The sequence below is a fragment of the Ursus maritimus genome, unplaced genomic scaffold, assembly GCF_017311325.1.
Source record: "Ursus maritimus isolate PB19 unplaced genomic scaffold, ASM1731132v1 scaffold_7, whole genome shotgun sequence".
Classification (NCBI taxonomy): Eukaryota; Metazoa; Chordata; class Mammalia; order Carnivora; family Ursidae; genus Ursus; species Ursus maritimus.
The window spans coordinates 8,173,387-8,199,145 of NW_024426885.1; the positions used below are offsets into that span (position 1 = coordinate 8,173,387).

The window sequence follows — 25,759 nt, forward strand, 5'->3', positions numbered from 1 at the left end:
CCCTCCCCTCCCCTCCCCTCCCCTCCCCTCCCCTCCCCTCCCGCAACCCTCAGTTTGTTTCCTATGGTTAAGAATCTCTTTGGTTTGTCTCCCTCCCTGAAGGAGTGTTTATTTTCCTGGGTGTTCATAATAAGATGTCTTATCTCCTGTAATCTCCAGCAAGCACCTCAGAGTTCGGGTGCCATCGCTGGGGACAGGGGTCGCAGGGGCGGGGGGCAGACACTGCTTTGCAGAAGATGGTTGAGCTCTCACCATCCTGGGAGGACTCTGTCATATGTGGAAGTAAAGCATTTCTCTCTCTCCTTCTTTTTAGGTAAAAATAGCAACAGAAAAGGCGTGAGAACCAAGAGCTCTGAGAAGGCTGCCAGTGATGATCACAGCGTTCCCGTGGCCCGTGTCGATGTCAGAGAGGGTAAGTGAGGCTCTGCAGAGACCTCCTGCTGGTTCCATCACCGGCCCACGGAGGGCGGAGGCCCCTGGAGCAGCTGCCAGCTGCAGATCCTCCTGGGGCTGCCTGGGGAGGCCTGCGGCCTGTCTGGCCTCTCCTTTGCCACTATTGTTTGGGGGCACAAACATTCTGAGCCACCCTCTCCCCCGCAGTGCACAATAATCCACAGCCACCTTTTCCCCACTGGCTCAACTGAAGTCATTTCTGAATCTCCTGGAACCCTGGGTTGTTTCCCAGCCCTTTCCCCTCAATCCCAAAACAATCTCATTTCCTTTGTTGTGAGGCCTCACAACTGCCCATGTACATTGCATGTACATTTCTTGTCTCCTAACCAGCCCCCGGAGCCTCTGGAGTGAGAGAGCAAGTCTTCTATTTACAGGCCACATGATGCTAGTCTTGGGGTCTTACTCCCTTGTAAAAATACTAGTCTTTTAATTATTTACCTTAGGATGGTCGAAGCCATTACTTCTAGACTCCCGGGCCAATTCTGGCCCATTTCCAATAGCTCTTACTGTGCTTGACTACTAGCATTACGATTACTGTATGTATTATTCTAAGCTCTGGTATCCAGGATCGCACTTCTGCTAATGCTAATAGTAAGCGTTTCTTAAATGCTTCAGCCTGTACAGTGTCATCATCACCAGTATCCGTAGTTTATGGATAAGGAGGACGAGACTTGGTAGTATGTGCCATTTGCCTGGGGTTATGTAGCCTCTAACTGGCAGAACAGGGATCTGAACCCAAGATGTTCTAGATCCCCCTAGGCTTTCTGCTCAGCAGTACAGAGGCTTAAATAAACACAGCATTTCACAGATACGCATTTACGGAGGCGGGGGCTGTGGTCAGCTGCTGTGTGAGCCCGTACACCGTGTCACGGCGTCACTTGTCATAAAGGGAATGGTGTGTTCCCTTAGGCAGTGGTTGGGGGCTGTGCTTCCAACCAGACGCTCGCCGTCAGAGTCATCCTAGGGTATGACTAACAGTGCATCCTAAAATCAAAACAAATTCAGCAACAGGGACCTTCTGCAGTCACTTAACAAATGAGCGTTCTATTCCATCTTAAAGCAGGCGGGCCTGTAGGGTACCCACGGCCCCCGGGAGGACCCAGCGCTGCCAGGGGGTTGTGTTGAGGACATGTGTGATGCGGGGCTGTGCCGCTGCTTGTTCACCCTGGTGAGCCCTGGTGACCTTTGGGGTCTCAAGGAGATGGGTGGTAATACGACTCCCAGCTCGGGTGGGCCTTGGGCATGACTTCTGTTCCCTTGTCCCAGCAGGCTGATCTGAACACCAGCTGTTCCTTCAGGATCTCAGATGCCCCAGGGCAAGGCAGCTCCCAGTGCTGGCTTCCCCTCTCTGGGCTCTTGCTCCCTCCTGCTTGGGCCTCAGGCTCCCTTACTTGTTAATTTTTAAGTACTTTAAACATTTAAAAAATATCTTGTCTAGGTCTTGTTTTTTTTTAGCCTCAGCACAAGGGTTGGTTTGAATTATTTTAGTTATTCATTACCAGAATTGGAAGTTATTAAAATCTGGGGAGGCATTTTCAAAGAGAGTTTTCAAGGCCCATTTCTCTACACACACACACACACACACACACACACACACACACACACACATTTACATGCTAGCCCAGGCACAATTGCTCCCCTGGCCTTGGCCTCAGAGCTCTGTCTGAATGGGCTGGGGTCTCTGGTCTCCAGGGCAGCCACTGTGGCTCTGATTCACTGGGTGCACGACAAGTGATTCTGGTCTACGAAACTTGTTTATACTGCTCTTCCGTTAAAACAAAATTGAGGAACTGGGCATGAGCCGGGAGGGCAGAGACGCTGTGGGGGTCGTGATATGCACTATGGAAGGGAGAGAGAGGACTGTGGCCAGGGAGGTGGTGTGCGTGGAAGCAGGTAGCCACGGCAGTTAGGAACACTGGCCTGGGGTCAGGCGGGGGCACCTGGGGGGTGGTGCTGGGTGGGACGCGGCCTCAGATATATAGCCGGGCACTCTCAGGGCCCTGTGCTCAGCCTCCTCTCTCTCTCTCTGTGCGGGTCTCCCTGGGGGCCTTGCTGGAGAGGTGGCAGAATGAAGGGGTCGGGTGGCGGGTTCAGCCACCTACGTCATGCGCAAGGTAGCAGGTGGAACGGACGTCACCTGTGTCGTGTGCAAGGTGGCAGATGGAGGAGATGTGACCCGCTTCGTTTTCAAGGTAGTGGGTGGTGCAGATATTAAACCCCCCCCCCCCCGTCATGTGAGCGGATGGCATCGCGAGTTTGCGTCAGATGCGGACTCTCCCCGTAGGAACTTTCGCTTCGAGGGAGAGAACACGCACATGGGCTGGGGAGCAGCGTTGGCTCGGGCAAGAATCCAGAATGCATCTTGGATATCGTCCTAAAATAATTGGCCCAGCTGGTTGAATTATTGCTGCAGTTCTTCACCTCCCCTTGGGCCCAGCCCTTTGCCGTGTGACTTTTCAGGTCCCTTCATGAAAGGTGAGAGGCCCTGGACTTTGGGCCGGTCTGTGTGCCTCGCCGCGTCCCGTGGAGTAAGGAGGAGTGCCAGGGTTGCCCGTCCTGAGCTGAGGGCTTCAGAGGATTTGCTTGTTCCTATTCGCTTCTCCTCTGGCCTCTGCCTCCTTTTCCCCCCCAGCCAGACAGGCTTGTTTCTCACACCATGTCCTGTGCCGAAACCCATGGCTCACGTGTTTTCTCCAAAGGGAACGGGAAAGCATCTAAGCTGGTGATTGAGAGGACAGCTTTGGATCAGGCTGTACTCTCACTGCCTGTGCGTCTCTGGGCAAGCTCCTAACTTCTCGGTGACTCAGTTTCCTCCCCTGCAAGAGTGGGGAAGAGATCCCTATATAGGATTATTTTGAAGATTCAATAGTGTCCGAAGGGTACAGCACCCGCAGCCCACAGCAAGCTCTCAGCGAGCGTTAGCGATGGTTTTTATTTGCCATCTGGGTTTTTTTTTTTTTTTTTTTTTTTTTGTGCCTCAGAGAAGTTGGCAGACATTTTTAAAGGATCAGATTGTAAATATATGGTTTATTGGCCAAGAAGCAAAATTGAGGATATTATGTTGTTACTTAAATAACCATTTAAAATGTAACCATTAAAAAAATACCAAACTATTCTTACGTCTTGGGCCATACAGACAGACACAGGTGGTGGCCTGGATCTGGCCATCACAGGGGCTGAGGCTCGCCAGCCCCTGCCATGGAACTTGACTTTTCTGCAAATGCTGCCTCCAGGAAGACTGCCTTGATCACCTCTCTTATTTCCCTGCACACCCTCCTCAGGGTCCCCAGCCCTTCCTGTCTCACGTCCTCGTGATTCCTACAGGCAGCTCTTCTCCTCTGTGAGGATATGAGTACTCAAAAGTTGGTCTCCTCTGATTCTTCTCAGGACACCCGCAGCCTTGGAATAGCCCTCGACAAGAATGGCAGACTCGTTTACTGAGCACCTGCCCTGTGCTGTCACCAGTGTTCTGGGCTCTAGGGCAGGTATTCCACGTATGTTCAAGTGGATTCTTCATGACCCAGAACAGCAGGGCTAGCCTCCACAGGAAATGCTCTTGGATCTGTAGGAAAGGGACGTGACTTCCCGCCATCATGAAAGTAGAATGGTTTTCCCAAAACGATGCACGTTGGTGAACAAGAGCTCCCTCATGCCTGGGCTGGGTGGGATTTGAGGCCTCAGCCAGGTATCATGCCTGGGGATTGATCTACTGAGTGTGTGTGTGTGTGTGTGTGTGTGTGTGTGTGTGTGTAAGAGAGAGACACTTGACAGTTTTTCATTGTAGCAGAAACAGTTTGGTTTTTCATCCAAGCCCTTGTTGTGAGCCTTTCCCCGGTGTTGCATGGCCAGGCGCCTCTGGGGGGCTCAGCTCTGGTCTCCCCCAGACATCTGGCACAGCTGGCAAGGGCAGGGGAGTGCGTCCTGGCTGACCTGGCAGACGCTATGCTACACGGCCGCATCTGCTCCAGGGGTATCGAGGGGAGGCGAGGGGCCAGAACTGGGACAGGGTCACAGCCCTCTCAGACACACCTTATTTGGGAAGCCTGATGCATGTGGACAGTTGGGACACCAAGGGCTCCTCCACACCTGGCTATCTCCCCCACTTTCCACTGTGTCTCAAACATGCCTAGAAAGTTATTCTTCAGTCTCTAACGTGAAATGTGTCTTGTGAGGATTTTCTGGCCTTCCTTTGCAATGGGGAGAGATTTATTTTGTTCTTCCAATGGTTTTGTGGCAGGGCCTTTGCTGGGTTCGATGAGGGGTCCTGGGCTCGCTGCTGCCCGTGAGTGTAAACTGAGTTCTGTTAATGCCGTGTGGGCAGTGTGGCGAGCCTGGGGCCACAGGCTGCAGAAGCTTTCGTTTGGAATCCAGGCCATGGTGGACTTGCCGGCATAGAAATTCCTCCCAGACAAGGGGTCGGGGGCCAGAGCTCTGATGTGCTTGGGAGCTCCGCTCGTGTCTGTCACCCAGCTGACCCCAGGTGTGGCTCTGGTTGACCAAGGTCACATGAGTCCATTTACAAAGTAGAAATTCTAGCTGCAGCTCCTTTGAGTCCATGCAGCAAAGGTCAGCACACGTGCTGCTTGTTCTTGGGACTTTGTTCACGTGACAATCTGCCTGTCTTCTTTCCAACTTCTCAGCCTTCCTGTGATGAGATCCTCTTCTTTACTTCTACGTCACTGACTCAGGGCTGATTTAGCAGGAAACCGAATTCGCCACATCATACCCTAAAACTTAAAAAAAAATTAGAAACTTAACTCAGAGTGGAAGCTGTTCTAAAATGTATTTCTTTCCTGGCTTTCGAAGCGTTTTGACTATGAAAGTAATGGAGGCACCTTGTAGAAAATGTGGAACACATATAAAAACAAAGAGGGGACTATAACAACGCACAGTCTCATCTTCCAGGGATAACCATAGTCAGCACTTGGAGTCTGGCTCTCCACTCCTGTCACTCCGTGTGTGTGTGTGCGCACACATACACGTGTGCACGCTCATGCATCAGGAACAAAATTACAGGTATGTGTGTAGATGACACACGCACTTTCTACAAAACCGTACTCGTCTGGTTTTGTAACCTTCTATTCTCAATGTGCTACTGTTACGTTCTTATGTCATTAAATGCTCTTTTATGACATGATGTGAAATGTTTTCCATTTTGTGATGGAGTCGTAACTGTCCCAGGCTGTGAGCATTTCTGCACCCCTCCTTCTGTCTCTGTCTGTGTGCTCGCTCGTTCCTTGAGTTCATGCTTCCTGGAGGAGGAACTGCAAAGTCATCACTGCTCTCTCGAAAGGTTTATGCCAACTTTTACATTCTTTTTTTTTTTTTTTAAAGATTTTATTTATTTATTCGACAGAGATAGAGACAGCTAGCGAGAGATGGAACACAAGCAGGGGGAGTGCGAGAGGAAGCAGGCTCACAGCGGAGGAGCCTGATGTGGGGCTCGATCCCACAACGCCGGGATCACGCCCTGAGCCGAAGGCAGACGCTTAACCGCTGTGCCACCCAGGCGCCCCAACTTTTACATTCTTTTGCCCATTTTCTCCTTGTGTGTGTGTGTTGTTTTATAAGAGCTCCTTATATGTGAGGGACAAGGGACCCTCTGTTTATACATCGCAGTGTAGGGGAGTTAAGAAGTCTGGAACAGCACTGAGTGGAGCTCAAAGCCCAGGCCACTGTTGACTAGCTGTGTGGTCTTGAGTGTGTTATTTAACCTCTTTGTGCCTCAATTTTCTCAAATACAAAATGGGGGTTATAAATGGACATACCCGTAAGATTGGGATAAGTATTTAATAAGATCACTTGAGTAAAGCACTCACAACAGTGACTTGGCCAACGCGTTGCATTGTGGGAACTTCATATCGGTCATTCGTTTGGGCACTTGACTCATTTTTTAAAGGCCTGTAATAGTGCAGGAACGCAGAATGATCTATTCCTGGAAAGTCTGAAAGAACGAGACCGTAAATTCATTGGAACTAGGCATTTTCCATTGAAGAAGTTCTTTGATATATCTACTTTCTTTCATGGTTCTTGATCTATCAGATTTTTTATTCTTTTTTTTTTTAAAGATTTTTATTTATTTATTTGACAGAGAGAGAGACAGCCAGCGAGAGAGGGAACACAAGCAGGGGGAGTGGGAGAGGAAGAAGCAGGCTCCCAGCAGAGGAGCCTGATGTGGGGCTCGATCCCAGAACGCCGGGATCACGCCCTGAGCCGAAGGCAGATGCTTAACCGCTGTGTCACCCAGGCGCCCCAGATTTTTTATTCTTTTAGTTAATTTTGTTAAGGTTTATTTTGAAGACATCACCACTCTGTTGATGTATTCCTTTTTGCAATTTATGTACTTATGTTTTGTTAGTTTGTCAGCTAGTTTATTTATTTATCTTAGAGAAGTTTTAGATTTTGGATTTTGAAAAAATAAAGGCAGAATACAGGGAGTTCCCCTATATCTCTGCTCCTCCTCTGGGCTCCCTTATTATAATAGCTTCCATTCGTGTGATACTTTGTTACAAGTGATGGGAATTTTGATACGTTCTTCGTAACTGAAGTCCTTGGTTTACATGAAAGTTCACTCTTTTTGTCGTATGTTCCAAGGGTTTTGACAAACGTGTAATGACACACAGCTACCATTACAGTACCATCCAGAATGGTTTCACTGCCCTAGAAATCCCCGGTGCTCTGCCTACTTATTTCTGTTTCCCTTCCCTGCTCTTCTGACAACCGCTGATCTTTTTACTGTCTTCAGAGGTTTGCCTTTTCCACAATCTCATACGGTTGGAATCACACAGCATCTAGCTTTCTCATTTCTTTCGCTTAGTCATATGCACTCAAAGTTCCTCCATGCCTTTTCATGGCTTGACAGCTCATTTCTTTTTATCACTGAATAATATTCCATTGTCTGCATACATTTGTTTGTCCACTCCTGTGTGCAAGGACATCTTGGTTGCTTCCAACTTTTGACAATTATGAATAAAGCTGCTATAAATATTCACAAGCAGGTTTTTGTGTGGCCACGTTTTCAACTCACTTGGGCAGATACTGGGGAGCACAATTACTGGATCATCTGGTAAAAGTATTTTACGTTTTATAAGGGATTTTTTTTGTCTCTTTTTATAGTACCCTCCCCACTAACAAAAAAAAAAAAGGTTACTATTGGTTTTTTTTTTTTTGTCCTTTCAGTATGCATTCTGAAATCTTTACAAATTTGTTAGCACATCACTGATGTGATTTTCTGCGTAATATTTCACTCTTACTGCTTCACGTAGAATATTTCCTACTTTTATTTGAAATAAGGCGGACATAGAAAAGTTATATAATGTTACATATGTTCTTCTAACAAATGTTTGTAAAGCCAGTCCCTGTGTCACCATCACCTGAGTCAAGAGCCTTGTCAATCACGTCTTTATCCCTTCCACTCTAGAGGCGAACTCTACCCAATTTTAAAAGATTTTCTTCAGAGCTTTACCACTTACGTCGGTATCTCTAAATAAGTTAGTTTGGCCTGATTTTGAAATTTATATAAATGGAATTCTGCTGTGTATATTCAGTCCTACATACCTTATAATTTCCTGTTAACGTTATATATTTGTGTAGTTCCTTCATTTTCATCACTGGATAGGATTCCATCATCGGACTACACAACAATTTTTTTTATCCATTTCAGTGCCGATGGATGTTTGACTTATTTCCGGTTTTTGTATTTTATGCAAAGCACCACCTTGGAAACTCCTGTGCATACATCCTAACACCCATGGGCATAAGTGTCTCCAAGTATATATACATGTAGATGTGGAGTGGGTGGGTTTAGCTTCACTGTTGAACACATGCTCAGTCATTTTTCTCCTTGGGGGGGGGCACGCCATTCTGACTTCCTGTCAGCATTTCGTAGGCTCCAGGCTTCACGTTCTGAATAACTGTTGTATGATCAGACATCAGTGTTTGCCAGTCTGGCTGGTGTATAGTGGTGACTCCCTGTGATTTAATTTGCATTTCCTCATTATTAATGAGGTTCAGCATCTTCTCATAGATTTATTTGTCATTTGAATATCTTTTCTGGTGACATTTCTGTTCTATTTCTTTCCTTATAGATTTATCCATTCTGAGTTTGGATTTTGGTTTTCTAATGTTGCTGGCAAATATGTTCTCTGTTTTTTGCTTTTCATTCTGTGGGGTCCTAATGAACAGAAGTTCTTAATTATAATGTAGCCAAATATATCACTTTTTTTTTTTTTTGGTTGCTACTAGTTGTGACTTGTGTAAGAAATCCCTTCTTACTCCTAAGTCATAAAGATATTTTATATTGTCTTCTAAAGCTCTCTTTCCTTTTTTATTTTCCACAGTTAGGTCTTCAGACGCCTGGAATGGATTTTGTTTCAATTTTATTTTTTCCTTAATTGCGTCCCCGCTGTTTTGCAGCCTCTGTCTGCTGGGGATTAAGAGTCCCTGTATGTATGACTTTGTTTTCAGGCTTGCTGTTCTTTATCGTTAATTCATTTTCCTACCCATACACGAAATACCTTGCTGTCTTAACTACTATAACGTTATAACACATCATGATATCCAGTAGAGCAGGACCTAGTTCTTCTTCAAAAGTTGTGGTTATTCTTGACTCATTGTGTGCACGTGTATGTGTGCACACACATATATTTACACCAGCCAGTCAGGTTCTCCAGATACCTTCAAATACCTTTCCAAAAACTTGTGGAGTTTGGATGACAGTCTCATAGATTCCATAAATCAACTTGGGGAGAATTAACGTATTTATAACATCAAGGCTTCTAATCCATGAACATGGTATATCTCCCCACCTGTTAAATCTTTTTAAATGTCTCCCCATAAATGGATCTTGCCTATCTTTACTAGATTTATTCTTAGATATTTGCTAGTTTATGATGCTTTTAATTTCAATTTTCTAACTCTTTATTGCTAGTATACGGGAGGACAGTTGATTTTTTCTATGCTGATTTATATCCAGCAACATTGCTAAACTCTTATTAAACAATTATTTATATATTTACTTGGATTTGGGTACAACATTATAATACGTGTTAAATAATGACAATTTTGTTTTTTCTTTCCATTTCTTATACTTTTTACTTATTTTTCTTTACTTCATTTGCAAAGATCCCAGGTTAAAAATTATGGGTCTTTCCATACGTTTTAATTCTGTTTTGGGGTTTGTAGTTTTATTTTTTTAATATTTGGCCTTATTTTCTTTTAAAGATTTGTTTATTTATTTTAGAGAAAGGGAGGGAGAGCACGAGAGAGAGAGAAGAGGGGCAGAGGGAGAGGGAGAGAATCTCAAGCAGACTCCCTGATGAATGTAGAACCTGACATGGGGCTTGATCCTAAGACCCCAGGACTATGACCTGAGCCAAAATTAAGAGTTGCACCCCTAACCAACCGAACCACCCAGGCGCCCCCCCCCGCCTTATTTTAAATATTTTGTCTATACATTGGATGAACAATTTCTAGGGAAAATAATTTTCCTTGTTATTACATGAAATCACTTTCAAAGGTACATTATTGCTTGGAGTCTTTTGGGTGTTATATCTCAGGTTCTTTTTTGTGGAATTTTGTCCTTCATAGATGGCATATCAGTGTTTATTCGTTACTCATCTTTCAACAAGGCAAAATGCAGCCAGATTTTCTCCACTGGGGGGCAGTTGCAGCCCTTTCTCAGATCTACAGATGTTGACTGGGTCGCCATGCAACCGCCCAGTACAGTTTTCAGTTTCAAGCAGCTCTTTATCTTCTACATATTTTTGCCTCCCTGGGGTGCTGTTTGCTTCCCTGGCTGCAGTTCTTAGATCCTCTTTTCTGATGGGATATGTGGGGGAACCGTAATTACCTTCCTATGCTGTCATCAGTGTTCTTGTCTTTGCCCCACACTGTCCTTCTGTGTGACAATTGTCCCTCCTTCCTGTCCAGTTGTTTTCTGAGAGTTTCTGATCCAAACAGTTCTGGAAAGCTGATGGGGGGTGGGGAGGACAGATGAGCACATGGCCACCTCAGAAAGCCAGATCTGAGCTTTAGCGATGGTGTTCCATTTTCAATTTTCTTGTTGCTGCAGACCCTGGACTTCAAAATGGAGGCACGCAAAAGGGTTGAAGGTTTTCTGTCCCTCCTCTGGTCATCTCCATTTTTTCCCCAGCTGCCTCCATCAGACTCAGCTGTGGGGAATGTTCTTGCCCATCTGGCACTAGGTTGAAGCATTGTTGCGAATCTTTCCTTTTGAGAGTCTTGTAGGTTTTTATGTTTGTGTTTGGGGGATGTTGCAAAGGTTTAAACTGGAAGTCCCCGAAGTCTGTGACACTTCTGTACAGCTGGTGATTTTATGAGATACATTAAATCACCTGGAACACGTTGTGAGAAAGTTTTTTTTTTTTAAGGGATCTTAAAAAAAAACCAAAAAAAACCCTTTATTTTGAAATAATTAGAGATCCATTAGAAGTTGCAAACAAATGGGTCCCACACACCCTTCACCCTGCCTCTTCCGGTGCTGCCATTTTGCATAACTGTGGTACAGTAACAAGACTTAGAGAGCATGTTCAGATCCCATCCATTATCCGTGTGTGTGTGTGTGCATTAGTCCTGCGTGCTTGTACCACATCTGCCATTTCGTGGGCATACTGTCACAGGGAGATACAGGGCTGTCCCTTCACCGCGGGGCTTCCTTGTGACGTCCCTTTCTAGCCACATCCCCCCTCCCGCAGTCCCTAACTCCTCACAACCTCTAAGCTGCTCTCCTTCTCTATAATTTTGTGTTTTCAAAAATGTTAGATGAAGTAAACCATATGGTATATAACTTTGAGATTGGCTTTTTTCACTCAGCGTAATAATTATCTTTTCCTCTTTCCACATTGGACAAATAGACTTAGTTGGTGTATGAGGTAGATAGTCAGGAAAGGCAGTTTTTTATTATTACTATTGTTACTACTACTATTGCTACTATTATTATTATTATTGAAGTATAACACACACACAGAAAACTCTAGAAATCTTAAGAGCATAACACATTGGATTGTCATATGAACCACTCACATGTAATGTTAATGCACTATCTTCGCTATCCTTTAGGTAAGAAATCAATGACCAGACCAATGAGGCCCCCCTCCCACCCCGGTTAGTCACTAACCCTGTTCTCTCTCAAGGGTGATCACCCTCAGAGATTACTTTTGCCTGTGTTTGAACTTCATATCCATGGAACTGTACGCTGTGTCTGATGGCTGTCACTTACTAGCGTGGTTATGAGATTTCTCCAGGTTATTGTGTACAGTTATGGTTCATGTATATTCAAGGATTTATAGTATTCTGTGGCATGGCTGTACCACAATTTACTTATTCATTCCCATATTAATGGGCATTTGCGTTGTCTTCAGTGTTCGGCTATCACAAATGCGTATGGGATCATTCGTGCATCTAAGTCTTTTGGTGTATGTGCGAGTGTGTTTCTGTTGGGTATCTGCACCTCGGTAGAATTGCTGTGTCACAGGACCTGCACGTTTATATCTTTAGTAAATTCCTAGAGAGTTTTCCAGATCGGTGGTCCCCGTTAACACTTCTCTAGCAGTATTGTTGCTTTGCCTCCTTGCCAATATTTGGTATGTGTCTTTTTAATCGTATTCCTGTCAGTGTGTGTGTCCTAGCATCTCGTTGTGGTTTTCATTGGAATTTTCCTGAAGACAAATGACTAATGCTCATTCACCATCAGATTATCTTCTTTCATGAATGCCTGCTCAGATCTTTTGCTCATTGCTTCTCTTATTGATTTATTGGACTTTTTTCCTTTTGTTTGTCTTTCTTAAAAATACTGTGGATGCGAGTCCTTTGTCAGATGTACGCACGGCAATATTTTCTCGCGCTTCCTGGTTCACCTTTGAACTCTAGTAACACTGTCTTTTGAATAACAGATGTTCTTAAATTTAATACAGACAAATCATCAGTATTTTCCTTTAGTGCTTTTTGTTGTATGTTTAAATTTTTTCTGCCTACTGCAAGATCATAAAGACATTTTCTTATGTTGTCTTCTAGAAAGAGACTTCCTTTTGCACTCATTTATTTCCATTAAAATTCTTGATTTAAATAAAAATACGAAATAAGAGTGCAGGTGGTACTTGGATATGGAAAAATTCACAAAGATAATAGCAGGTGGTTGAGGTTTGAGAAGTGCTATTTTGGAACAATAATTCCTCCTCTTTTGGCCTGATAAGCAATATAGAAAGAACAGAATAACTAGTTTTCCACAGCGTGCAGGCTAATTATCAGTTCTGTTGGATCATAAGACACGTTCATTCATTTCCCTTGGAAATATTGACGACTTTGGGGATTCAGTGATGGACGCTCATGGTTGCTGCCCTGTGAAGTCAACAGTGTGCTTTGTACCTTTGTTAGCCCTGGGGGGGGGGGTAGGATGAGAGGGGTGGATGTCAGTCTTGGTGGCTTTTCAAGTGAGCAGCCACCGATAGACGTCAGAGGCTCTGTGACGCAGGTGCTGTGGGTGCGGTCCGGGCATGAGGCTTCAGCCCGCGGACACGGCTCCCTGCGGATTTCCTGTGTGATCCATAGGGCCTGTGCAAGGGGGGCTCTGAGCCTGTGTAGGTTCAAGGGAAGAGACACCAGCCAGATTCTGAGGGTCTCAGAAGAGCACCTGGGAGCCTCAGAGACCGGGGCCCCTTTGCAGCCCTGTCCATCAGAGCCTCTGGGGAAGGCTCTGAACAGCAGTTTTTTAAAGCTCCCCAGGGGATTCGGATTCTGATGTCGGGTCAGGGTGAGGACGCTGTGGGAGGGAGTCCTGCGGTCAGGGAGGTCCTTTCCAAGGGTGGCTGGATAAGGCTGACAGTAACTCCTTTTCCCAAGAGCCTGGGGGTGGGGGTGGGGGGGTGTGCCTCTCTGGGAAGCTGGGCATGTCTGAGACAGCAGGAAGCTGCCTCCACACCCTGATCCGTCAAAGGGAATGTCAGGTTGAGAAAGGTGAAGGGTAGAATGTCAGACGTCCGAGCTGTTCGATTTATGGTGGCAGCGCGGCTGTGCGCTTGTCCCCGCCAGCACTCTGGAGGTCTTGGGGAATTCTTTGCTCTGCTTCCAGCAGACGATCACAGCAGGCCTGATGGCCTGGGACTCGAGCTCCCCTCGGCCAGCTGGTGACGCCTGTCCTGGCTCCACTGCCTTTCTCTGGTGTGACCCCAGACACCAGCACGAAACTCGCATTTGCTTTACCCTCTTGCATTTTGAAGTCAAGCAGGTGACATACCAACCGAGGTTTTACGTCCCATGCGATCTTCAAATTTCAGCCTGTGTGCTTCGCTGTTTAACCGCGTAAGACGCCTCCAGTCTTAGTTTGTGTACTTGGAAAACGGGGATGATGACACCCTTCTCTCACGGTCCTTAGGGAGATGAAATCACGAAATGTCTGCAGAGCCTCGGGCTCATGGTGTTTGCCCACACGTTAGTCCCATCGCTCCCCAGATCATTCGTCTTTTAAAATCATTTTCGTGACTTGTCCGTCATGACCACTGCCCCCAGACGGACTGGGGTTTTGGGGGTGGGGTGTTGGGGTTGGTGCTGCAGACCCAGAATTCTAACTTACACCCTCCATTCGGACGTCACCCTGTAACTCTGGGCCACTGAGGCCTCCCCTGGGGGACCAGTGCCTCGTGCTTGGTCCTCACAGCTGTTTTGTGACGTGGCCACAGCACAGAATTTAAGCATGGGACAGACCGAATGAAGCGCGCATGCGCGCGCGTGTGTGCTTGTCAGAGGGGGGAGGTAGAGCAGGGCGCAGGCCTGGCGGATGGTGCCCGCTCCCCACAGGGCCTTCTCGTAGAGTCATGCTGCCTTTAGGAGCCCAGTGGAGCCATCTTTGGTGACTGTCACCCTCTGTCCTCTGGGTTAGGACATGTCTCCCATCTTTAATACCTTCCCGAAGTCGTCTTTGTCACACCCATTTTCATGTTCTCCTCCCGCAGCTGCTTCCGAGCATTAATCTTTTTCCTTTTAGAAACAACAAAAACTTGATTTGCTGATACAGGGTTTTTTGTGGGTTTGTTCTGTAGGAGGGGCAGGGAGCAGTGCTGCGGGGGGCTCTGTGGCTGCGGTGGGGTCCCTATGGAGTCCCTGGCCGCGGCTTCAGTGCTGGTGCTGAGCCCGGAGGGTGGGGGGCTGAGCCTCCCCGCGGATTCCCAGCACTCCGTGAGCCTGGCGGTGAGCTCCTCCGTGGACGTTACAGGCTTGGCTGTAATACAAGCTGATTTCAGTTCTGGCTTCTGGCATCTTGACTTTCTGATCGTGGACCTTTAAGTGAGCTTCGAAGCACTTGTTTCTTCTCTGTTTCCTTGCTCACTGGGGCAGCACTCCTGGCCCCTCCGTGAAGTGTCCCGAAGGATGCCGAGGAGCCCTCCCTAGCGGTGTTGGGGCGGAGAGTATTGGGGTGGACAGTTTCTCGGCAGGGCGGGATGTTTCTCTGAGAGTTTAAAACCAAAGGAATTCGCACTTCTTGTTCTAACCTTGCACCGCTGGAGGGCTTTGTTTGCAGAGTTCTCTGGGCTTCTTTTAGGGGAAATTGCTGCATGGAGTACTCTTCTCTTCCCATCTGCTGTGTGTGTCTGTGTGTCTGTGTGTCTCTGCTCCTTATTCCAGAAGTTCTTTTCAGTGAGAGTCTCTGGGTCTGGTCAGAAAGGATACATTTTCTAAGTATTACAGCTCTGAAAATGCCCTTAGTCACCTGGGCTGTTGACTGGTAGTGGATTCTAGATTCTCATTTGCTCTTCCTGAGCCCTGGGGTGCACAGGTCGCCAATGACAAGTCTCGTGTTGGTCTGATTATCAGTGTCTTGATCCTCTCCAGCAGTCGGATAAGCCCGGGGCTGGAGCTGGGCTGGTGTGTTTGTCTCCTTTCTACCCTCTCTGCCCTCCCCAAGTTCTGGTTTTGAAAATGCAGAGGCTGATTCATTCTGTGGATTTTGTTTGGCTGCTTTCTGCCCCTGGGGTTATAATGTTAGCAGCAGTCCCCTGTTGTGTCCAAAACCAGGGACCAGCTGAGTCACTGAAATTCTGCAGCTGTCACCTCAAGGAGTGGGAGGCGGTCAGGAGCTTTGGCCTGAGGTCGTGGAGCTGGTGGCCAGATGTGGTCAGCCTGCCATTTCCGGCTCCTTTTCTTTGTGTGACTCTTCGATCTTTGATAGCTTGGGGTGCAGCTGGGGGGAGGAGTGGTCCCCGTGCCCCTCTGTGGGATGCTGCAGGGTGGGGGACCCGAGGTGCTTTTAGTGTTTCAGCAACATGGGACACATGCCTCGCCCACGTAGGTCTGAGGCTTCCAGACTATTCTGTATGTTTTCGATTTCCTACCTGCACCTATCTCCCGAGTGGCTAAGTGCACTTGGCAGTGGTTCCTTAATTGTCCTCTGCAGTTTTATTTCCAATGCAGTATTGTTCCACTTTGCAGGCGAACCCCAGGTGGAGGGGCCGTTCATTTTGCTCATGGTGGACGTTGACTAGCCCTGCCAAAAGTCTTGAGGGTGATGTCACAAGGGTAGAAAGCAGAGGGGAAAATGCATCAGGTGGCAATATACTGAAATTCATCAGAGTTAAGGATTTAATATGGACATTGTTATATTCTGTATTTTGAATAATTTGGAATCTCTAAATCAAAAGGTATTTGTCCCGTCCTTCATTGTCCCGTCCTTCAGTATAGGAAAACCCTTCATTTTTCTAAATGTGGAGACTCCTGTGTCAGACTTTTAGCATAAACCATTAAGATAGGCCTAGGAACTTTTTGTCCAGAATAATGTGGTTTTGACCCGGGATTTTTGCCTCGTCGATCCTTGCATCAAGTCATGTGGGATAGAGAGTTTGTGCTGAACTACTTTATGTGTAAACATTGTATTAATTAAAAAAAAAAGTTGTAAATGTGATTCTGGGAAGGCAGGGAACTCCCTGCTGGTGTAGCGTTTAGTTTCGGCCCAGCCCAGTGGGCATCGTGCACCGCGCCCTGCGTGTGGGGATGTGCGGAATGTGTGCTGAGCTCCATGGCGCGGATGGCCGTGGGGATCGAAGCCAAGCCCATGTGGAGCAGACACATCGTGGCAGGAAAGGAGTGGAGGAACTCCAAGGAAGGAGAACGTCCAGTGTGGGAGGGGGGCAGAGGGGAATTTCGCGGGTGAAGACGGCACTAGCGCTGTGTCTCCGTGACCCTGCCCAGGCTTCTGCCATCTGAGTGTGTGGGGACAGCGTGCTGAGCAGGAGGAGAAAGTCACTGCAGCCTCGGAGAGCTGCTCCAGCAGTGGGCTGTGGAAGACGGTGGGGACACGTCGGGGGAGATATTCACAGCCCACAGCTGGCCGGGCTTCTGCTGCCAAGCAGGCCTCACGTATGGAAGGTTGTGGAATGGTCTGGTCTCCAGAGACACTCACGGGAGGGGTCCTGAGTTGAAACGTCAAACGTGTGACTTGCCTCCTGCTGGCGGAGCTGGCATCTGTCATTGCAGGGATGAAGCCGTGGGCCTATGCGGATTTTTCAGGGGGAAGGGAAGGACGATTGTCTAGGAGCCGGAGGGGGACAGCTCTGAGCTGCCGGGGAGGAAAAGGCTCCAAGAACCAGGAAGAAGGAAGGGGAGAAACAGGGAAGTATCATGGCCTGGCCCGAATGTTTGTGTCCCCGCACCCCCAGAATTCCTCTGCTGAAATCCTGGCCCCGAAGGTGATGGTCTGAGGAGGCAGGGGCTTTGGCTTCTGTCCGGAGGACGGAGCCCTCGTCGGCGGGATTAGTGTTCTAGTAAGAGACCCCAGAGGGGCCCCTTGCCTCTTCTACCAGGTGCAGTAGAAGCTGTGCTGGGGCCTTCATCTTGGGTGTTCCAGCCTGCAGACGCGTGAGCCATAAACCTCTGTGCATAAGCCGCCTGCCCTCGGGGTTCCGTTACAGCGGCCCGAGCGGACTAAGACGGGCATGTTCTGGCAACCACGGGGCGCGAGTAGCCAAGAGGGAGTGGACTCGGGGGGACGGAGAGGAGGCCACCAAAGAAGGAGAGCTGCCATGCCTGGGGACAGCAACCAGAGTGCAGAATGCAAAATCCAGAAGGGGATGGGTGGAGGGGAGGGGGATGTGGGGCTGGGCGATGGGGGCAGGTGGCAGGAGAACCCATAGCACCACAGCGTGCAGGGCGGTGCAGGGCGGTGCAGGGCGGTACNACGCGCAGTTGGGAACCACAGACCGGCATCGGGCTTCTTCCAACAGTACCTGACTTTGGTGGGCAGACTGGTGATGCAGGGGCCAGGTCCTCTCTGGGGTCTGCTGGGTGCAGACCCTTGGGAGGGGAGAGGTGGCCAGAAGTGCTATCGGGACCTGTCTGGTCCTCTGGTGGCACACGGTTCCTGGTTTCTGCTGCCTGAGTGATGAGAGCTCTTGGGGCTCCACTCTGCACCTGACCCATGCCCCTGCCTTGGCCCCTTCTGGGAGCTTCCTGCCATGCCCCCACTGATCCCGATTCCTGCTTTAAGTTGACCATTGTTGGTTTCTAACAACCAGAGATGCCTCACCGACCTCCGCGCCTCGGTGACTTTGCCGTGGTCTTACTCAGTGTGGGTCTGTCTCTAGTGTCTTTAGTAAGGGCATGGACGACAAACAAAACCAAATTCTCTGAAGATGGTGTCTTCTGATAAGGAAAAAAAATCCTTATTAGGATTCAGGGAAGAGGGCGTTTGTGTGCAGGCCGAGTGTGTGTGTGTGTTTATCTGGGCTCCTCACCAAAGGCGTCGTCAGCTGTGCTGCGGACCGAAGGAGTGGCTCTTCTGGCCTGTGCTGTCACATCATCTCAAGAGTGGGCAAGGGCGGACATTGTCCGATGGGCAGCTGACGGCGGTGCTGGCGGTGTGGGACCCCACATTTGCATGGTGTACGTGATGGTCGAGCCCCTGGAGAGGGCAGGCGTTGAGCTTTTGGGTTGGTATTAGATGTGCAATCAGTAAGCACCCCACTTATGGGCACTTTCTTTTCACCCCTTGTGTATCCGGTGGGAGGATGTGTGGAGCTTCAACTTACCAATGTGAGTGGTTTTGATGGATATGCAATTTTATTTGGGTAGTTCCTTTTTTTTTTAAAAGATTTTATTCATTTATTTGAGAGAGAGAGACAGAGCGTGTATGTGTGAGAGAGCCAGCATGAGAGGGGGAGGGGGCAGGGCAGAGGGAAAGGGAGAAGCAGGGTCCCCGCTGAGCAGGGAGGCCGATGTGGGGCTTGATCCCAGGACGCTGGGATCATGGCCTGAGCCGAGGGCGGACGCTTCACCGACTGAGCCACCCTGGCGCCCCCAGGTTGTTCCTTTTTGAATTCAGATATTCATGTGCATATGAGATGTTCTCTTTTCCTGGAAGAAATGCTTTGGATAGCAATTATTCTTCCTTATTTAACGAGCAAATAATAGGTGTTCGTGTCGTTCATCTGTCAGTTTGCCTATCTGACAATGTAAATGAGAAGTGGTAGGTGTTACCTCGGTGAAGTGTACCCGGAATTCACCACCTGCTGTGTTTTCTGCTAAGAAGGTGGGGCCAGGGGATGTGGACATGTTTGGAACAGCTGTGGAAGAGTTTCACTGAAATGGCAGTGAATTCTCTTTGCATTTCTGATGCCTGCTTATGTGAGAACACTGGGCTTCTGAACGGAGCCCCGGGACATGGGAGGGAGAGACCAGCGCCCTGTTCCCCGTCAGGGTCTGAAACCAAAGCTGGCATTCCTGGCAGAATCGAGATGCAGAACCACTGACCAGCCAGTTTGGTGTCAGGGCCCAGGAGATGTGGATGCTGATGTCTCTGAAGCAGGGCGGGCTGGGACTAGGTGACAAGGAGGAGAGTGGGTAAGAACTGGGGACAGTGGGCAGCATCTCCAGCCGAGGGAGCTCCAAGCCCGGGGTCAGGGCCAGGGCTGAGTGGCAGGTTGAAGGACATTCTGGAATCTAACCTCCCAGAGAGTATAGGAAGTGATCCTGACCCTCAGTCCCTGCCTTGAATCTGGACCATGGCCTCAGGTGCCCACCAGTGACCACTGGGGCCTGAGAGGCTGGAAGGAAATGGCTCAGAGAGGCGAGTGGCATGGAGAGGAGGTGCTGTCCATCCTGAGGCCACAGTGGGACCGTGTGGGGGCTCGGGCTCCTGCTCTCTGACAGCCTGGGCCCAGGGGCTGAGCTGCGGAGGGGCAGGTGTGGCTGCTGCTGGGTCAGCATGAACAGGTTCCATGACTAGGCATGGCTGGTGGAGGCAGGCAGCATGGATTTCTGAATAGGCATGTAAGAAATATCTTTGCTCAGTCATCAGACACTTGGTCAATTTCCAGTAGGCATGATGGAGAATTACTCTTTTAGCACAAGGAAATGCCACCCATGTATGTCAGATCCCTGTGTCCTCCAGGCCTGGAAAGTGCTCAGGGTAGAGCCTAGTGGGGGAAAGGGCTTACGATAACTAGAGTGCCCTCTGTGAGATCAGCCTTGGGTGGTTAGGGATGCTTGCTGCATGGATCCCTGCTGGCCACATGCCCTGCTCTGGCTGCATGCCCTCCCCATTCATTCTCTGGTCCCCGCTGGACCACACCCTCTGCCCCCGTTCAATGCCTGGTTCCTGCTCCCACGGCCCCCCACCGGAGGCACGGCCCCCTCTGGCAGAATCCAGCTGGAGCGCCATTGCTCATGGGGCCCCCCGAAGCCTCCTGGGGTCTCCTGCAGCATCAGGTGGGTGGCAGTGGCACTGTTACCCCCCTCTTGGTGCTCCTCACCACGCTGGGGACCAGTACCTCTGCCTCCCCAGCACGGATGGCTGATGCATGTGTACCAACCCAGGCAGCCGCGTGGCTGACGCGGGCAGGGCCAGGGAAGGAGCGTGGCAGGGTTTGAAAGCCCGGAGCCGAGAATCTGGAGGCTAGGATCCGAGATCCAGCTCTGCTGCCGGCAGGGATGCCTGGGAAGGCTCACCTCCAGTCTTGGGGCCCCGGCTTCCTCTCTGAGGACTCAAGGGGAGGACTGAATGGTGTCTGGGGCCTGGCGGGTCTGAGTCCCTCTGACAGCATTCCCCGGGCCGACTTACTTACTTTCTTTTTCTCTTCTTTTCTCTTTTCTTTTCTTTCCTTTCTGTCTTTTTTAAAAGATTTTATTTATTTGAGTGGGGGAGGCGGGAAGAGAGCACGAGTGGGGGGAGGGGCACAGGGAGAAGCGCACCCCCCGGCCCCGGACTGACTTTCTTCCCCAGTGGCCCACAGAGCACTGGTGCTGGCTCCTGTCTGCAGCTCCCCCAGCATCCTAAGGGCTTTTCTCCCTGCAGGGGTTTGTCATGGATGGACAGATTCCCCCGTCTCCTCAGGTCCCCCGGGGGCATGCCCATCTCAGCAGTGAGCTGCACAGCTTTTTAAATGTGCCTCTTACATGAGGGATTTCTCACACTTCTAGTAGACACAGATTTTGCTTCTCCTCCAGAGTTTGTGTTTTCTTTTACCAGGGTCAGATTTGAGGAGACAGATAGCATCGTTTGGAGACTTCCAGCCCCAAGGCGGGGAGGGTGGTGAGAACAGCAGCCTGGGAGTCAGGAGGCCTGGGATCCGGCCCCAGAGCTGCTGTTAAAGCTCTTACCCACAGGGACACTGGTCTGGACAGGGAGGCTTGCCAGGGGCCTGCCCAAGTGCCAGCTTCTTATTCCAGGGGCAGCTTGGACCAAACTGTAGCTGGTAGCTGTTCTCAAAACTACCAGTTTTGCCAAGAATGGAAAACAATAGATTTTCTTCTATTTATATTGTCTTGCTCATTAGCATGCATAATACAAAGGCCAGAGTTGCTGAAGCAAAATCAACAAGTTCTGATTAATTTGCAGAGCTCAACCACGGGATCGCTCCGAAATTTCTAACCAATAGCGCTCCCTGGCTGAGTCACACTGTGGAAGGATCCTTAATTGGAAACAGCCTCAGACAGTAGCATGGACAGCGACAGAGAGAAGGAATATCAGAGCACAACAGCCAGAGAGGAAATGCCAACGAGAGAGGCAGTTGCACACTGTTGACGGTTGAGTTGACCGCATATGTCTGGATGCACTGGACATGCCCGAGGGGTGGGGGACAGGGGTTCAGGGTCCAATGGGAAAGCGGGAGGCCAGATTCAGAAAGCCAGAAACTTGCCTTTGAACATCTGTCTTTGTTTTTAACAAGCGTTGTCCTTTCTAGGTTGCCCACCTCTCGGTCTGGAAACCTTAAAAATCACAGACTTCCAGCTTCACGCGTCTACTTCGAAGCGCTATGGCCTCGGGGCCCATCGAGGGAGACTCAACATCCAGGTACCGGCTGCGCAGGAAGGATTCTGATTGCATTGCTAGTTTCTCTGGCAGGAGACGCAGCCCGTGGTTCGTTGAGCTTAGGTCGGATAACCCGCGTGGCATTTCAAATGCATTAGCTCCACCTCTCCCACCAGGAAGGGCGATGCCTCAGACCCTCATCTTCGAGAGGGAGCCCTGAGATGGGACTCAGGGTCTGTGTCTTCTACAAAGAGCCCTTAGTACAAAGGATGCTGCCGGTACGTGGTCCCAGGTCGGCTGGCCTCCACCTCTTGAGCTCTTGCCCTTTGTGGGATCTGTCTGGACCGGGCAGGAGGAGGGCGGTGAACTCCAGCAAGTATCGGCAGCCAGTGGCTTTTGTCCTCTTCCCCCCAACCAGGGCTTCTCCCCACCACACATACCTCTTCCAGGCTGTTCTGTGGCTCCCCACAGGTCAAACCCTTAGTGGCTCTCTGGGGCCCAGTACCTCGTGTCTTGGCCTCCTCCTCTGAGGCTCAAGGGTCATGTGACCTTGGCCACCACTCCTGTCAAGGTCCTGCTCCAGGAGGGTGAGCTCCTTCTCGCACAATTTATACACCATGGGGTTCTTGACTTCTTGTCTTGCCTCAGGCAGGTCCCCCTGCCTGCAACCCCTTACCCTCCACCCTGCCAGGCAGCATGAGTCCCGCAGCACCCATGATGATCGATTTCTTGGACTGCTCTGACGACTTATCATAAATGCAGCCACGTAGGCCACACACACCTATTCTCTTCTAGTTCCGGAGGACAGAAGCCCCATTGGGCTAAGTCAAGGTGTGGGCAGGGCTGTGTTCCTTCTGGAGCTGGAGGGTTGGGTCCATGTCTTTGCCTTTTCCAGATTCTAGAGGTACCTGCATTCCTTCTAAGCCTCTGGATCCTTCTTCTGCTTCCCTCTTCCACTTTTAAGGAGGCTCACGATGACACTGGACCCTAGTGGATGCTCCGGGATCATCTCCCATCTTAAGCAACCTTATTGACATCTGCAAGCTTCATTTCCTTTTACCAGGTAGCCCCGAGCATTCCCGGGTTCCAGGATTAGTGTTGGCATCTCTGCTGGGGAGGGGACCTTATCCTACCAGCGCAACCATGAGGCCTTTTCCCTCCTGCTCGAGCTCCTGCCGTTCCATCTTTGGGTCCTGCGCTGTCCTGGGTGCGTCTCTGGCATTTTAGCTGTCTTTCCCCAGCTGCTCCATAACTCCGCGTGTGTGTCCCAAACCCCTTCTGCATGCGCGCCATCTCATCTAGCCTCCTGGGGGGAGGTGGTCCTTCATCCTTGAGACGTGGGGCCATGAAGGGTAACAGCTTCTGAGCGGCAGCACCAACACCTCATGCCCTTGGCGGTCCCCATAAGCACGCTGCAGGCAGCCACTGTGCTGGGAACTGGACGAGGGTGGACGAGGCCCCTGCCCGGGAGCTCACGGGCTCAGACTCCCAGCGTCGGCTCTTCCCTCCTCTCTCAACACTCAGCTGCACCCCATAGACTTTGAAGCCGCTCAACCGGCACCACTTTGCAGGCCAGGATTCCGGTAGAACATTTCCAGAACTAACTTTAATGAAGTCCAAAATTTGGTTTATATAAGTAGGATTGTTTTTTAATAACAGCTGATGAAAAACATTTGGATGTGTACAACTGGACATTGTGTTTTTCAAGAGGGTGGCATCTCCAAGTTTCACAAGAGTGACCAGTACTAACGTGAGTGCCTGCAGTTCTGTGAACACGGTCCAGGCTTCCGTGGAAGTAAAGTCGGGGCTAGCAGGGCCGGATCCCAGTGGGTGTGGGCCTGTTCCGTGCAGCAGTGAGAGGAGCTGTCAGCTAATGCCTTGCACACTCTCTCTATAAATGAAGCTATCCTTTATTAAAGAGGAAGTGTCACATTTATCCATGCTTTCAGTCAAAAATTGGAAAGCTTTGTTAGTCCTGAATTTGTTGGTGGGGGTAGGGGGTGGGAGTTGTGTTGCTCCAGTTGGGAATTCTACTCCCAGAGCATGGGGAGGAGTGGTCATAGTGCAGGGGTCCTAGGCGTGTGGAGGTCAGACCTTGGCCTTGACACTTCTAGATTCTGGGGTCTTGGAATTATTGTCTTATGGCTCCAGGCCTTCCCTGCCTCACCAGAGAAGATGGAGTCCTGAGAACTTAGAGGATTTATTGAGCAGTGAAATTAAGTAGTTTATAATTTTAAAACATTTACTGGGTCATTTCACGTCTCTGCTTATAGCTTTCGGTAGCTTCCAGGTTCTCTTGGAGACTCCCAGCCAGCCCTGTGTGACTGGCCCGTCTTAATTCTTGTGGGACACTGTTCCTCCCTAAATGCTCTGACTTGTTTCCTTGGGTGTCATCTGCCCCTCCTTGAGCAGAAGACCCAGGTTAGAAGGGGCTTGGTCTCTCCTCCTCTCCCTTCCTCCCAGCCCAGAACGTCGTCCGGCACACAGGACATGCACAGAGAGGGTCAGGCGAGGACCTGGCTGAAGGGAAGATGGTGGGCGTTCGCTGCCCCGCCTTTCCTGGGCCCCACAGGAGGCCCCCTTGGTGGACAGTCATCCAGTAGGGAGCAGCTGGCTGGGCTGTCCTTAGGTCCTTGTCATCCCTACTTCATCCTTCACCCAAGGGAGGCACAGCCCAGGGAGGAGGCAAGTGCCCTGGCCTGGAAGTGTGGACAGACCCACCCTCCTGACTTCGGGCAAGAGGAAGTAGGAGAGTCATTGAAAACCACTTTAGTGCTGTTTGTCCTTATGGGATTTATGTTTTTTCTTCAATGGTCTATCATTTCCCCAAATGCCCTCTGAACAAAATCTCTGCACCTGCTCTTACACTGTGAATTAGCTGCTTTAACAGGGAGTTGGGGGCCTCCGCCCCGTGGCTGAGGGGGTGTTCAGCACACAGAGTCGAGTGTTGCTTGCAGCTGTGTGAGGGGCCTTGGCACAGCCCCCACGGGGGAATAATGACTAGGTCGGGGCCCCTATTGTGGTTCTTACCTTCCAGAAGCAGCGTCCCGTGAAGCCTGCTTTCACCGCCACAGGTGCTCTAAAATACATCTTCCCACGCATACTGTTTGAAATGCGGTTTAAAAACAGCATCTCGTCTCCCTTAGGACTATTCTGTAGGTGTGTCAAGCGAATGGGGTTTGATGTGTGAGAAACACCAAGGTGTCAGAATTAGAAACTGTTCAAACGCTGTCGTTCAGGATGCGAGCGGGGTGGCCCAGCCCTGTGCCGCCCGCCCCAGCGCCCCCCAGGCTCGGCCGTGGTCCTTGTGGGGTGCCCAGGGCATGCAGGCTCGGCTGCGGGTCCTGGTTCCGCTGATGACCAGCCGAGCGGCTGTAGGCAAGAGGCCGCCTTGTCGGAGGCTGGGTGTCTCCATCAGAGAATCGAGGCCCCGCCACCAGCACTGCCACCTTCTCAGAATGGGAGGATCCAGCAGAGTGAAGAAAGAGAACGGTCCTCAGCAATGTCCAAATGCCGTACTGGTGCCCGTCAGAATTCATGCACTCCGCCCAGCCCTGAGAAGTGCCCATTATGTGCCAGGAACCGTGCTGGACCGTGGAAGAGCAAAGGCGAGGCGCTCGTTGTACCCTCTTTCCGCAGATGCGGAGGGAGAGCGGACTCGGCTCCAGGCCGAGCGCATTCTGCCCAGTATTTCATTTATGCCACGACAGGAGACAAGCACTATTATTATTATTACCTCTATCTTAGATAAAACGGACACACAGATTGGTAGAGCAGCTCGGTTAAGATTCCCCAGGAGAGGCAGTTCGCGAATCCCAGTTACTCTCAACCCGGAGCGGCTGCCCCTAAGGACTCCGCAAAACTGCCCCGGAGTCAGCAGACAGGAGTGTCTGCGGTGCGTGGGGCAGGATGATTCGACCGCGTACACCTCTCTCTCTTTTCCGACCGTGATTTCGCACCGATCGACGCACCTGTCCCCCTCACCAAATGATCTTGCAGACCATGTGAATCTTGCTTTTCTGCATATTCCCACACTTGTTTCCGCTGCATCTG

At 50.0% G+C, this 25,759-nt stretch overlaps 1 protein-coding gene across 2 annotated transcripts in view; it reads left to right on the top strand.

The window, feature by feature from the left end:
- The window catches only part of CPXM2 (carboxypeptidase X, M14 family member 2), a 130,573-nt gene that overhangs the window by 10,358 nt on the left and 94,456 nt on the right, over window positions 1–25,759 (top strand). For both annotated transcript variants that reach the window (XM_040624398.1, XM_008685440.2), the window contains exons 2-3: window positions 314–412; window positions 21,639–21,748. In XM_040624398.1, coding sequence (XP_040480332.1) covers window positions 314–412; window positions 21,639–21,748 — 209 coding nt within the window. The remainder of the gene's footprint in view (window positions 1–313; window positions 413–21,638; window positions 21,749–25,759) is intronic.